Below are 14,583 nucleotides of genomic sequence, written 5' to 3'. Positions count from 1 at the left end.
CATAAAATATACAACACAAAAGTAGAAATTTTTACTCGATAAATGGTAATGGCAGTTGCAATTTGAATCTACAGTAGACTCCCTCTCATCTGGACAACTTTTAACCGGACACTGGTTTAACCGGAGTACACTCGGCGGAAATGACATCTCTTTAACCGGACAATTTTTATCAGCACATCAGTTTAACTGGACTAGATCGGCAAGAAGCGGGCAGTACTGAAACGATTGTTCTAAAGGGAAAGATTTGAGACCAGTGATCACGTGTCTAAATACAATGCTCTCCTAAATTTAAGTCAAATAATGTATACAGTATGCATTTAACCAGTCCCGTTTTAACGAGTTTTTGGGGACCTCAGTTTAACCGGACCCGAGGAGTCTGGATAAGAGGGAGTCTACTGTATTACACCCTCTATTTTTGTTATTGGTTTTACATTATCCTGAAGCTTAATTCAAACTTTTTAACTCAATTATTTTTACTTACAAGATCAATTAAATGCAGCATTTTAATACATTGTTAAAAAGTCTACAATAGCGAGATTAATTTACAAATTATTATTTCCACTATTTTATACATTTCTATTTTGTTTTAACTTGATTTGATCATGTTACCTTTGTTTCTCTCTCAATACGTGTGATTGGCGCCTCGCGTAACGCTGACTTGGCCTTCGCTCAAACTGCACTGTTCTCCTCGCTCTGTTTTGCTGTGTTGTTTGGAACTCTGTCTTCCCACTGTCAAAATAAACAATATATAAAATCAGTTACTCTTAAGTAACAGCAAGAGGAGTGGTCAATAAGTATGGACAAGGCAACACTAAATAAACAGGCCGTAATGCTCCTCAGAGATGACGTCATCATAGGCAACGTAATGACGTAAGGTTATTTTTTAGTTCTAATTTTGTTTTCCAAGAATAGATTAAAACAAGCAGCTGATCACAAACGGCAATTATTACGTCATTGCCGTCGCCTACAATGACGTCATGTCAGAGGGGCATTACGGCCTGTTTTTAAAGTGCTGCCTTGATATGAGTCAGAACATTTTAATAAGTTTACGTAAAAAAAATATATTCCTAATATTCCAGAAGGACTGCATGTGATACGGGATTTGTTCCAACAGTCCCCGATTTCGCATGAGCGGTGATAATGATGTCCCTACGATTGTGGGAGATGTTCACGATATCATCGCTACTGTGATCGTGTGAGATACTGTACTGAGAATTTTAGTTCTGTACAGGAGGAGATAATGTTGTCTCCGAGATCCTGTGAGATACAGAGGATTTTGTTACTGTAGCGGGAAAAGTTAATGTTATCTCCGGGATCGTAAGAGATAGTAACAATCCTGCTGCTACCATGAGTTATGATGGCACAGAACAGTATACAATAAAGACAGAAAATTTATATTTTTCTCAATTTGCCACTAGCTAGAATTTTAACTTAAGAATTACTTAAGAAATTTCTACTTAAGATTTTTACTTAAGAATTTTAAAACAAACATAAGTTTTCCTTACTGCATGGAAGATTAAGTCTTCTTCTTCCGTTCATATTCTGAAAATCAGGAAGGAAGTAAAATCCTGTCATGTCCTGAACATAAAGTATGATCCCGCCTATTCCTAGGAGAATGCATAATTAGGCCTGCATCATTATGGTTTGGTCAGTAATTATCATTATTAAATAAACCTCTAATAAGGTTTTTACAGACACGATCTGGTAAAAATACTATGCACATTATCATCATCAATGATTAAAAGCTCCAGTTCCCAAGTGTGCTGATATAACGTATGATACTAGATTAAGAAACGTTAAGTAATAAATACTGTAGTTAAATCCTTCAAACTAAAATAGAAATCATGGCACATACATACCTGTATCTAAATCGGGAACCCATTCGGAAAAAATTCTGTCTGGCAGAGGGGCCCTTGACTGGTGCTCTAAGTCTAAAGAAGGCATGATGTTCTACTGCACACTTCCACAAGTGCTTGCAGGCTTTCTCGTTGTGAAGTCTACAAAAGGAAAGCAGAGACATTAATAAAATCAAATAAAAAAATCTTTAGATTCATGATAATACTAAACCGTAACACATTTAACAGTGTCAAATTGTTAAATATGAAAAAAGTTCTTAAAATAATTAAACAACTGTTTGAAAAGTGTTGTATGACAGTAATAATAATACAAATACATTTCATAAATTAAAAAATCCTTGAAGGAAAAGTTTGAAAATAAAATTCTTTGAGACATTTTTTGAAAGTTTGCTTGAAATATTTTCTTAGGTAGATTATAAGGAAATTTATTGCCAAAGGGACTAGTTATCTTTCTAAAAAGCTTTAATTTATGTGGCTTTACATACCTTTCATTTCTGTGTATTGCCTAGGCTAATATTCTCTTGACATTGACAACATTTTTAGACATTTTCAAACTGTAGACTGATCATGTAATCCAATTTTTTGTTAGAATATGGGTTTTTTGGAGAAAATCAAAAAAGTTGTCTTTCGCATTGTAAATGAGAATTTTCAAATTTTCTTACAATAAACAACAAGAGGGTATTGCAATTTAGACACTTGGAATATAAAGAGTTAGGCTACTTTGTAACACGTAAATATATGGATAGAATTTTTTGTCTGTTGGATTTGGAATTTGATTGCTTGGATCCTAATCAACAAGAACAATTGGAAGAAGATCTGTAAAGAATACAAAACCTTACACAGAGAATAGCAAACAGATGTTAAAGCCTACCTGAACACAAAGGTGTGCTCCTGCTCTCTTCCTTGGTCGTCATCTTCCACAACTACCAACGTCAACTTCTTCTTCTTGAAGTCCAACTTTCCAATCTTCGGCCTACAATAAATTAGTGGTTTACACAATATTAAAAAAATATTGTTAAGACAAATAAAGCGTTTCCCTTATTTAGTATAATTTATTGACATTTATCCCCCTTGTTCACCTTCTCACTCCAATTTCTTTACAAATCTGATGGTTGCCCCTGGGTTGAAAGAATCAAGAGAACAAACAGTCACTCAACAGAGCGATGGCAGTGGAAACTTTTGATGTTAAATAAAAAATTAAAGTGGGCTCTGTAGAATAAAGATTATTCCCAGGGATCCTTAGAGGGTGGTCTTAGTACTGTTTGTTTTTTTCCAACATTTAACGGCAACCTAATAAATACACTGGCTCTACTATTAGGTTACTAACACCAAAAAGTTTTGTACTGAAAGTATATCTTTTGTTGCGTAATTTACAAACTATTATATTTTAACTGGAGAAGCAATACCTTTGGGAAAAGCATTACAGGCATGGGTAACAAATTCTTTAAATTTGTAAACCATACAGCTAAAAAAACTTAACTTCAAGTTCTGACAGCTTTAACATCACACTAAATCTGATGATCACCATAGTGTTTGGTAAAGATCTAGAAAGATTCAAGTATAAGTATCTCCTACAACAAAAATAAGGGTTTGTGGTGTCATGTGGGAATAGGTTGAAAACACTTAAATGTTGCTTACCAAAAAAACAATCCTATTTTTTGAGTTCCCTCAAACACCAGTATGCCAGTTGGTGTCAAGCCAAGAGCATATTCACAGCCATCTTTGCCCTATAAAATCAAAACGCACATTATAGCAAAGTGAGTTGGTTTCCAAAATTGATGAATTTACTAAAACAATTTGATTATAACATAAACTTTTGCACCCAGATTATCTTCCAGGTGTTATTCTTTGTAAACGATAAAGAGGTCAGGGTTTCTGAAGAGGTTTTAAGAGGGCAATCTTATGTTTGTACAGGATAAGCTTCACCCCATACAGATAGATACAATATGTTTTATCTGTTGTGTATCTTTATCTGCTAGGCTGGCTAAGGACAGCACCATATAAGTACACTCTTCGTGAATTCAAATTCTTGAAACATAGATTGATTCCTAAGTAAAATTTATAGATAGCAGTAATGCAGAAGACTACCATCAAAGTAGTTTTGCTGTTCTAAGACAATTACTAAAAATAGAGCATTTTAGTGAGTCGGTGGCTCAGTCGGTAGCGTCGCGGACTTCGGGCCCAAGGCAGCGATGTCGTGGGGTCGAATCCTGGTCACTGGCGATAACGTTTTATCAGTACAGTTCACCTTTGTACTGTACCGGCTCACTCCTTGCTTTACTGTTAACGATCCACGCACGGGCGCTTAGTCTATGTGGACGGGCAAATGCAAGGTTAAAAGAGGCCGCCAACCTCTTAAAAAAAAAAAAATTACATTGAGAGCATTAAGTAAAAAAACAAAACTGTATCCAAAAGAATAAATTACCAGTGACACTAGGTCAAACAATATAATTGTTTAATAAATCCAAAGTAAAGGCAAATAAAATCATTGTTTTTCATCAGCGGTTGATCTTGTCAAGCTTTTGTGTAAGTGCATCAGAAAGATTTTTCAGTTTTATAATCCCTCCTATTATAATCTAATCTTGTTGGTGACTGAGGTTAAGGAATCATAGGTAGAAAGAGCATTTTCTAAACCATAATATTGATGAAACAATGGCTCCAACTGTATCTGGATACATACCTGACCTAAATCCAAACTGGACTGAAAATATTACATCATTGGATTCAAGTAGGTATTCAATAACCGATTTCATCCAGCATCAAGAGGTTGGTAACTTTAGAGTGATAATGTCAAGTAGCCTACAACAGTAATGTTGTGTGACAGACGATACATTACCAGCACTATGTGGTTGTCCACTCCATACATCTCCAACCACTTGACCTTGTTGAGGTAGTTCATCTCTGCCTGGGCCGGGGTCAAGCCTCTGCAGATGTAAAAATATTATTGTTAGAAAATTATGACCTCACAATTATACTTTAGAGAATATTATAAAAATATAGCCCAAGGGTCAGGCATGAAAAAAAACTACTGTAATATTGTATTTAAAGGTCAAGGGCTTTTTTAGTTGATGAAGGAAACGAGGTTTTAGAGGAAAACATATGACTACATTTTTTTTACTTCTTTTTATTAACAAAAAGGAAAGCACTGATAAGGCCAAACAATATCATCCCAAAAACTGTTGGTTAAAGCGAGCATGCTACATACCTGCATTTCTTATACTCCTCTAATATGAGTATCTCCATGTCTTCAGTTTGGTTGGGTACAAATCTGAACTCAGAGATGACCGCTGGAGTGTGGTAGCCTTCTTCATGGTCACCAAGCTCCGCTGAACCAACAAGGCGCAAATTAACTACAACTGTCTTGTGTCCAGTCCAACTTAAAAGACAATTTTAAAACCTGAATATAAGTGTTCACTTTCATTTTAATCCTTTTAGTATAAAAGTATTGAGTATTGACCAACAATATTCACCGCTGTATCGAGTGTTGATGCAGGGCAACCCAGTGTGGCTGATGATACGTTACTGCTTAATTATTTCCTTTATCCTCCCCCTTGGTATTAATATGTTTAGCTGTGCCATTAACATGTAGACGCTGTAGAAGACATCCCATCTGTATGGACCAGCTTTATGTTAGCCAATTCATTTATTCTCGTTAGAACATAGTTGAATCAGCCACTCATAGAATGAGCTGTCAATTAAGTTATCACTGTATACTATTTTTTCTTTCTTAACAATTTGATAATTTAAATTTATGTAGGTACCTTAACATAAAAGATGAGTGTAGTTTTGCAGGAAGTGTTGCTTCAAGCTTGACTTGCTTAAACAAGTTAGCGGATCAACAGAAATCAGTAATTGTAATCATCACTCTGTTAGTAGTTTGACCAAACTACATCCATTTTCAATTTTAAAACTGACATGAAAATTGAGTGTCTAGGTTAACCAATAGCCAAAAGTTGTATGAAATTAAACTGTTTACTGGAAATATGTTTTCCTTTAATCTACTACAGCAGAATTTTAATAATACCAGGACAATTAACTTCCAACACTAGAGTTACAGGTAGTATTGCCATGCTATTAATTTTAAAATTGAACAAAGACTCACATTGAAGAGCTAGGGCAGACAATTCTACAGCAGTGTTTTCAGGACACTCTAGTCTTCCCTCCAGAATATCCTGCTTGAGCTGCAGGAAGAACTGATACCTGGTGAGTTCCTCCCTCAGCAGGTTGGGTTCTGAGGAGTAGAACTTGACCTTGAGTCGAAGAGTGTAAGGAGGCCCGACTAGACAATACAATCATAATCAGTAACAGGAATGAGATACAAACAAACTGCTTATCAAACATGTAAATACAGGAAGGCTCAGTTGTCCTCTTTTCAAATGTGATTTTGTCATGATTTTTGTTTGATAATCATACACTACTTTTGATTTTACATGCTATAAATACTCGGATTTACAACAATAAACACAAACAAGGTAGTTTTTTAATATAAGCCTCATATAAAATTAGGCTATTTCAAGAAATGTTATGCTGTAGTACTTACTTTTAACTTGCTTTTTGATAGCCTTTGTTGGGTCAAGCCAATGCTGGAAAAGAAAATTAAATTAAAACAAAATTAGTGTTAAGTTTATTGCCATTACTTAAAATAAAGCTTTAGCACTGCAATTCAAAATAATGTCCATCAGAAGTAGTCGAACAAAAATAACACTTTTTAAAACATAAAAATGTTTCTTTTCACATGGTTATAATAAATCATTTTTCCTGTCTCATTCACATACTGGATTACCAATGATTATTAAGTTTTAAATTATATCACGTAACAATATTATAAGGTATTAAATTATTCTTGATCTAAATACAGTCCAACCTTGATATAACGAGATTCAGTATAACAAATTCCTTGATATAACACATTTCTCCATAAGACACAATGAATATTTCACCTCTACATAACGAACAAACCATATCAACAACCTTGACTTAACAAATTTTCAACTATCCCGGCTAAAATAAGACTCTCAATAATGTCAATATAACGAATTTAGCATTGTCAGAACCTCTACATAGCGAATTTAAGCTCTACTCTACGAATTGTATATGTCTTTCCCTCAATATAACAAACCCCCACATTATTGTTTTTGAAAAATCACAGAATCTTGATGAAAATGAAATGGGAAAGGTGACGTCAACGCTTGCGCTAACATTCGTCTGCTCTTTTATAAACACATCTGTCTGCTGTGCACTATGTACCAACTGATTTCATTCACTGAGGACTGATGAAGTAATCTCAACCTATATTAACAACAGATACTGTTTCTGAACCTCGACTTAGCAATATTCCTACAAACCTAACCTCAATTTAACGAATCTCGTTTTAACAAAATCCTTGATATAACGAAAAATTTAGTTCGGCCCCTTCAGATTCGTTATACCAAGGTTGGACGGCAAATGAAACTCTGTCATAAATGAAAAATTAATTCAAATTTCTAATCTATGTTAAATATAATTAGTATTTACCTGCACATTGTTAGCATCAGTGTATTGAAGCCCAAAATAATCCTTTTCAATCAGGTCCAATGAGTAAAATACTTGCTCATACAGGTCATTTCCAATTGCTTTTTTCTGAAAAAATTAATCATAGATACAAAGGTTTGATAAGGTTTGTGATTCACAAGTACTCGGAGTGTGCATCTATTTAAATCATTGAATCTGCATAGATCTGACAAAGTTGTCACACAAGTTTACACAATTATCTAGATTCATTAAGGGTAGAAAACAAAATAACTGTGATAGTTAATAAGTAGGACTAATATTTAGTTGTGATATTACAGACTGGAGTGAAAAGTATTTAAAAATTTTATAGTAATTAATTAGATGGGTCTTAGAGAGATACAGATTGTATTTATTGTTAGTATTATTCAAACAGATTTTAGTTATTGTTAATTTATTTGTTGTCAAAATTAAGTCCAGTTGCATGTTTCGCTCGTCTCTTGGCATGTAGGCCTATGTAGTATCCTAGTCGTCTTTAACATTATTAGGCTAATATGTTTACAATAATAAACTGGTTGTTAGACCATTGGAAGGAAATAAAAAATAAAATCAGCAAATTTTAACATTACAACCTACACATTTTTATATCAGTAAAAAGTTCAATTATAAAATGGAAACAATTTAATTGGACTGGCCTACTTCTAAAACTTAGTGAATGATCGCATAACAAGAACATAGTGATGTTGCAAATATAACTGTGAGTGTGGGAAACAACACATCATTGTTGCATGTTTATTCCCTAGGCTATTAACCTACCTACTTTCTATAACCCACAAGAATGACGATCACTGTTTATACACTGTGTGCGATCAAAGAAAATTCAATCATCAAGTGGCCCTTTTATTTATATGTATATCTACTTACAGGGGTTTTCTTAATGCATATCTTGTTTATTTATTTCAAAATCTATTTTTTGAAACTAGCTTTTATATTGGGCCTACAGACACTTAATATTGACAGTCTCTAAATAAAAATAGGCCTAGTAAAAATACTAAACAAACTTAAAAAAAATCAGTATTTCAAAGTTGGGCTAAAACAGTCATAAAGCAGTTCTGAACAATCAGGTTGACAATTTAGGTGACTAAAGGGATGAGAGCTTAGTTAGCTGAGCCCGTAATCCAAGGGTCCAATAAGGTCGGGGCAATAAAACAACTCTACTAATCACAAGGGATCCAGGTAGTAGCCTATTGTAGCGACTAATCCTGTGGGACAATGAGGCATGAAGCATGATGTAAACAAACCATACTTGCAGCTCCCTCGGGCATCAAATAAACAAATAGCCTAGTTATAATAGTAATGCACATTAAAATAATTATTCTGAGTTCACTCATTCCGTTACGTGCAGAATAAGCGTAGCCTACTCCTAGAAAAATATATTTTGTTTTTGATTGAATAAATTATTAGGATTATATACACATTTTAACAAGTCAAAAGGTGGTATGGTGGTTTCAAATGTTTTGAAATGTTTGTGTAGGGAAATATATGTAAAACAATTTGTAGGCTACATCTTTAATGTTTGAAAATTAAAATACCTGTCTTCCAACTGTCTGCGCTGTTAGTTGTCTATGTTTATACCAAGAAATCTTAAAGCATGTGTTGGTAAAATATATCTAAAGAAGGCCTATCTAGCTTTTTTCCAGAGTACCTATTTGTATGGCCTCAGACTCTGAGGTGGAGCTTCACATACGAAAAATGTTTTTGGAATTCAAAGAAAGGCAATTAGACTATTGGCAAATGCTGACTCTGATGCCGATTGCAAACCACTTTTTATAAATGAAGATATAATGACTGTACACCGTTTATATGTCTTTGTTTCCGTCTTAAATGTTAAGAAAGATCTAGAATCCTTGCAAAGAAGAGGTGAATAATCATGCTCACAATACCAAGTACAGAGATAAAGTTTAAATCCAGTTTGAAAGGTTACTAGATAAAACACAATCTAACTCTTGATCAACTGAGTTTAAAACTCTTAAATCACATTGTTTGTTCAGCCTGCACCCAGACCTTTTCAAAATTCAAAAACATTCTCTGGGATTTTCTATTGGCTTATCCACTATTCTCTACTGATGATTTCTTCACCATCCTACAGAACATTGTAAGTAGTCATTTTAACACATTCGATGCGGCGGGTCCACCGGTGGACCCCGCGCGTCTCAGCTGAGGAGCGGGGGGGGGGGGGTCCACGGGTGGGGGAGCGCGCATTGCATTGTTTGCCGGATCAGTGTGGGTTCAGCCATTGTCGGGGAACGTTGTAATCTTTACCAGCCTGTAGCTTATAATGAGAGCTTTATTCTGGTGTAGGTTAGTACAAAGATTTCCCGTAAAATTCCGTCTGGCAATGCTTTTGTCCCGTTTTCGGGGATTTTCTCAGTTTGAGCCGTATTACAGGCAGTGCTGCTACCTTTGGGTGTTTCAGTGAACTACGTCCACTTTCGGAGTAACGCAGAACAATCACCACTGCTCTTTTGTGATTCGTCTTACTGAGATATTTCAATACCAATAGCGATCGCTGATTCAGTTAGCGCGTCGGGGCTCCGCCCGGGCCGAGCCGCAATTGGCGAGCGCCTGTTTAAAGGTTTTCAGCAGCGAATGTGTTAAGTAAGTATAATCAGTAACTTTCTTGTTTGAGTTTGTTACTAATTGTAAGTTTGTGCATGTGTTTCGCTTTCTCTATCTGTGTGTTTCCCATTTTTTTTTGTCTGTGTGTTATTGTTGCTCAATCCTTTTAGACTGCCTAACTTTTTGGCACTTCTTGTACGTGTTAGAATAAGAATTTGACATGTCCTTTTAGGGCCTACATTGTTTTGCTTAATGGACTAAAAAAATTTGATTTTGAGTTAAAAAAAAATTGTTGTGGAGCCATACTTTTGGAATTTAGTTTATGGATATTTAGGTTTATTTGTTTCTTGTTACAAAAATATATTTTATGAACTAAATTTTGAAGATGTTTCCTTTGATATAATATTATTATTATTTATTTCCAAAAAAATACAAATTTACAAAACACATACAATTCCAAGCCACAAAAGCCAATATGGCTTGTCTGCAGCAATTATTCTAATTTTGTTATTTCGCAGTGCTTTTTTTTCAATCAGTCTTTGTTATTCAATCAGTCTTTTGTTTCCCTTGTTTTTCTGTAAGAATTCAATAATATACCAAACCAATCATAGAATTTAAAGTAGTCAGATTCTATAGGATGTCCCAAATCCGATGGTATATAAGATTATAGGTTTTGATAAAAAAGGGGGTTTACAAACTGTGAGATTAAATGCTGTAGGGAAGGCTAAAACTGCCTGGCCCTACAGAAACACTCTATGTGGCCGTTCTAGGGTTAAACTGATTAGACTTTGAACCTGTTTGGATAGTGACAAGATATAGAGAAATGTTAAAATTGAAAATAGAAGAAGCAAGAGTTTATTGAGGGATTAAGTAAGATTAAGACTAACTTTGCTAATAATAGGTCATACTAATATAAGCCCCAATAATATTAAATAGCACTAGGCCAATTGAGCGATGTAAGTTAGTTGTTTTTGTTACTCGCTCTACTCTACTTCAATTGAAAAAAAAGGAAATCAGGTACGGGGTTTATGAGTATTTGTGGCTCCAGTAAGTGTTTTGGAGTACCGGTAAGGTTAGATTAGGAAGGTAAAGTGTAGGTTAAGGGTTGTTTATTTGTGTTGCACCATATTGTTTTTTTTTTTTTTTTATAGCCTATTTTGTATTCCAATTATGGGCCTATTCTAGGAGCCCAAGAGTAAGTAGTCACCAGTTTGTATCACTCCGCTCCTCGTTCCTCCGGGCAAGCGATGTGCTCCGCAACTTGAGAAAATAGTTCCATATACCTATTTTCGTAATTTGCAGTGGTTTCCGTGACTTGATCAAATGCTTTCAAGTTATTTTCTTGTTTATTAACCCTTGCAGTGGCCAATGTTAGAAGTGGGGAATGGCCAACCCATTTTGGCGATTTTGCAGACCTTTTTTTGAAAATTCGTAAAAATTCAACCGTACAAGTAAACCTAGCCAATGTTATATTAATTTTGTTCAAAAAGAACAGGAGAATCTAGAAATAGTAATCTATATACATAAAGCTCAAATACCACTGACTCACTCACTCATCACGAAATCTCAGAAACCATAAGACCTAGGAACCTAAAACTTGGCAGGCATCTTCCTTTTGGGTAGTAAACACTCACTCAGAAAGTATTTTACCCTCCGACCTCTGGGCTCCGCCCCAGTGGCTCTGGAGTTTCCCACGTTAACCAAATCAAATCAAAATCAAATCAAAACATACTTTATTTCCAAAAATATTGCAGAATATAAATTATATAACTTCCAGTGAAACAGACACCTTACTTTCTATTGCATAGATAAAAATAATTAAATATAAAAATACATGTAAACTTAATAATAACAACAAAGGATGTAAGGTCTAAGAGATGCTATGTTAAACATATACATTAAGGAAATAAGCCTACATGGGCTGGAAGCCTGTGCGTAGGCTCAGTCGCTATCAGTGACTTACGTATTTGTTGGAAAACAATAATATTCATAAATATTCAGAAAATCTTAAAAACAAATAATTTATTATAGCCTAATTGTAAAACTATTCTGAGGCTAAATTAGTAAAATGAGCAATTTGAGGAATGAGGCAAGGCGGAGGGCACAGACATAAATATAGTTAAGAATGTTCGATGTTAGTAATTCAGTTATTCAGTAAACATTACGAGAGAACCCAACGAGTAAACTACTATGAGTATGATTATGAGAGAACCTTATGAGTACACTCATATTTAAATGGTATTAATGAATCTTAACAGCTGTTTCAATTAAACAAGTTGGTTCTGTTCTATGATGCTCAAAGCATTAAAGTTACAAGGATTACCAACAGGGTGAAGCACTATTATTTCTTTTACATTTATGACAACAGCTAATTTGAAACCAAAAGGTGAGTGAGCGTAGCGAACAAACTTCAACCCGGAGGCGAGGTAGCGTAGCGAACGAGCTAACCTGAAGGCAAGTGAGCGCAGCGAACGAGCTCCAACCGTAAAGGTGAGTGAGCGTAGCGAACGAACTTCAACCAGGACAAGTGAGCGCAGCGAACGAGCTCCAACCTAAAGGTGAGTGAGCGTGGCGAACGAACTTCAACCAGGACGTGATTGAGCCATGCGAACGAGCTCACATATGAAGTTAAACGGGACAAAGCCCGTGGGTACAGCTAGTTAATGATATTACAATCAAGATAGTAAGCAACTGGGACGTCAGTCCAGAAATACATTGTAGTGGTAATGTATTTTTAAATAGAGCTACCGGTATTGAATTTAAATAGGCCTACATATTTATCAATACAATATTATAAAGTTGTAGGCCTAATTTATTCATAGATTGCATTAAAAATTAGTCTACGCATAAATAAAACTTGTAAATTTCTTTTATCGTAGGCTATTAGTGTAGAACCCGGGTCATCCTCTTAATTTTGTTTAATTAATATTAATTTTACGTCTTTCAGTAGGCCTACTTTTTAAAAGTCTGGAGTTTTTCTCCAGGCTGGTTCTAAATCGACCCAGGCGTTCTTGTTTGTTACAATTCTTATGAATGGTGGCCATACCTAAAATTACTTGATCTTATCCAAAAACAAAGCTATTGTCTATTGAGTAGCTCAGTACCGGGGAACGGTGAACCTAGCAATGGCTTGGTATAGTTTATTTCGATTGTGAAACCAATGTAAAGGAACCCCAACTAAGAAAATCCGTCAATTCGTTGATTAAGAATCGTGAATTAAAATTACCCTGTCACGTTTTGTTATATGAGTACCTATTATATCTTCTCCTAGTGGTGCTTAGGTGTACAATCTAAAAACTGTTTTAACACATGTAACATTATTACTAAAAAATCCAACACATTTTAGAATTAGGCAACTATTTACTAGTAGGCCTACAATGCTTTGGCTTAAACTATTAGGCCTAGATAAAAGCTTAGTCTAATGTCATATTTTTACATGTAAGTTGGACGATTCAACGACAAACATTTAATTTTAAATCTATGAATTAGTTATGAAAGTTACGATGGTTGATGACTGATGGTTGATGTTTGATGACATTACGATTAAATTTGTTTTCCGTGTTTGAGAACTAGCGTGTAGTTTAGCTTAATTTCGTTGAGGTTTAATTATTTATTACCTTTTCAATATTTTTCAACTCTATTATTTTCTTTTATACTTATGGCATTTATATTTAAGATCGAAATCATAAACATTTAACTGGCCATTGTAGAGTTAAATAAGGCTCGTCACACACTGCGTCCGGTCCGGTAAAATCGGATCCGGTGTTTTTCACCGGATCCGGCAAATCTCCACACACTGCATCAGGCGTTCCAGTTCCGGCGACAGTCTGAGTCTATGCGAGGACAGCGGTATTGTAAGTTGAAGAAGTGTTTAACCAACAACATACAGTATAGTTTGTTCAACAAAATTTCCCTAAAGCAATGAGTGACAGTGACAGTGAAGAGATCATCGTAGTTGCAGCAGCTCTTGCTTAAACGTCCTTGTGGCCTAGGTCGTATAGCTCAGGGTACACCTGTACTAGCACAATCAGTTTCTTTTCCAATGACATTTTATTAAAAGTCGTACAGCGCAAACAATAACCACAAAACCACGTCTGCTGCTACTGTCAGTGCCCACTGTCACTGTCACGAGGTGATTAGAAGTCGTCTGCGCATGCACGAGCTCTCCGGCGTCGGAAGCTTGCCGGAAGCCTATCGCTTCTCGACCAAAATAATTTTACCGGACCGGACCTGAAGCACCGGACCGGATGCAGTGTGGGGACTTCCATTTGAATTAATGATTTTCGAATTCACCTGATCCGGCATGCCGGATCCGATTTTACCGGACCGGACGCAGTGTGTGACGAGCCTAAAAAAACACTTTTCATGATTTTTTAATAATTGTCTTTTAGAATTACTTTGGGCTAGTTATCTGTTAAAAGTGAAATTGATAACAAAAACAATTACATTTACTGTATCTTCATTGACACTGAAATTTTGAAATACGGTAATGTACGATTATTTTGTCGTGCAAGGTTGGCAACGCTCCATGCAGTGGGCGCGGCCGGGTTAGCGACTTCCAGAGTTAGCGAATTCCGCCGCGAGACAAAATCGAGTTAGCGGGATCCGGAGTTAGCCAATT

General features: G+C 35.4%; 1 protein-coding gene across 4 annotated transcripts in view; it reads right to left on the bottom strand.

Moving 5' to 3' along the window:
• The window catches only part of LOC128988648 (band 4.1-like protein 5), a 35,466-nt gene that overhangs the window by 15,095 nt on the left and 5,788 nt on the right, over window positions 1-14,583 (bottom strand). For all 4 annotated transcript variants that reach the window (XM_054410133.1, XM_054410136.1, XM_054410134.1 and 1 more), the window contains exons 2-10: window positions 7,371-7,475; window positions 6,397-6,439; window positions 5,959-6,135; window positions 5,062-5,182; window positions 4,693-4,780; window positions 3,495-3,583; window positions 2,728-2,829; window positions 1,860-1,997; window positions 610-729 (exon numbers count right to left, since the gene is read on the bottom strand). In XM_054410133.1, the coding sequence (XP_054266108.1) occupies window positions 610-729; window positions 1,860-1,997; window positions 2,728-2,829; window positions 3,495-3,583; window positions 4,693-4,780; window positions 5,062-5,182; window positions 5,959-6,135; window positions 6,397-6,439; window positions 7,371-7,475 (983 nt within the window). The remainder of the gene's footprint in view (window positions 1-609; window positions 730-1,859; window positions 1,998-2,727; window positions 2,830-3,494; window positions 3,584-4,692; window positions 4,781-5,061; window positions 5,183-5,958; window positions 6,136-6,396; window positions 6,440-7,370; window positions 7,476-14,583) is intronic.

This window comes from Macrosteles quadrilineatus, unplaced genomic scaffold (assembly GCF_028750875.1).
Source record: "Macrosteles quadrilineatus isolate MER2022 unplaced genomic scaffold, UCM_ALF_1.0 Scaffold_3__2_contigs__length_128488019, whole genome shotgun sequence".
Taxonomy (NCBI): Eukaryota; Metazoa; Arthropoda; class Insecta; order Hemiptera; family Cicadellidae; genus Macrosteles; species Macrosteles quadrilineatus.
The sequence above is the reverse complement of the archived record's forward strand: the minus strand, read 5'-3'. Positions and strand labels throughout refer to the sequence as shown.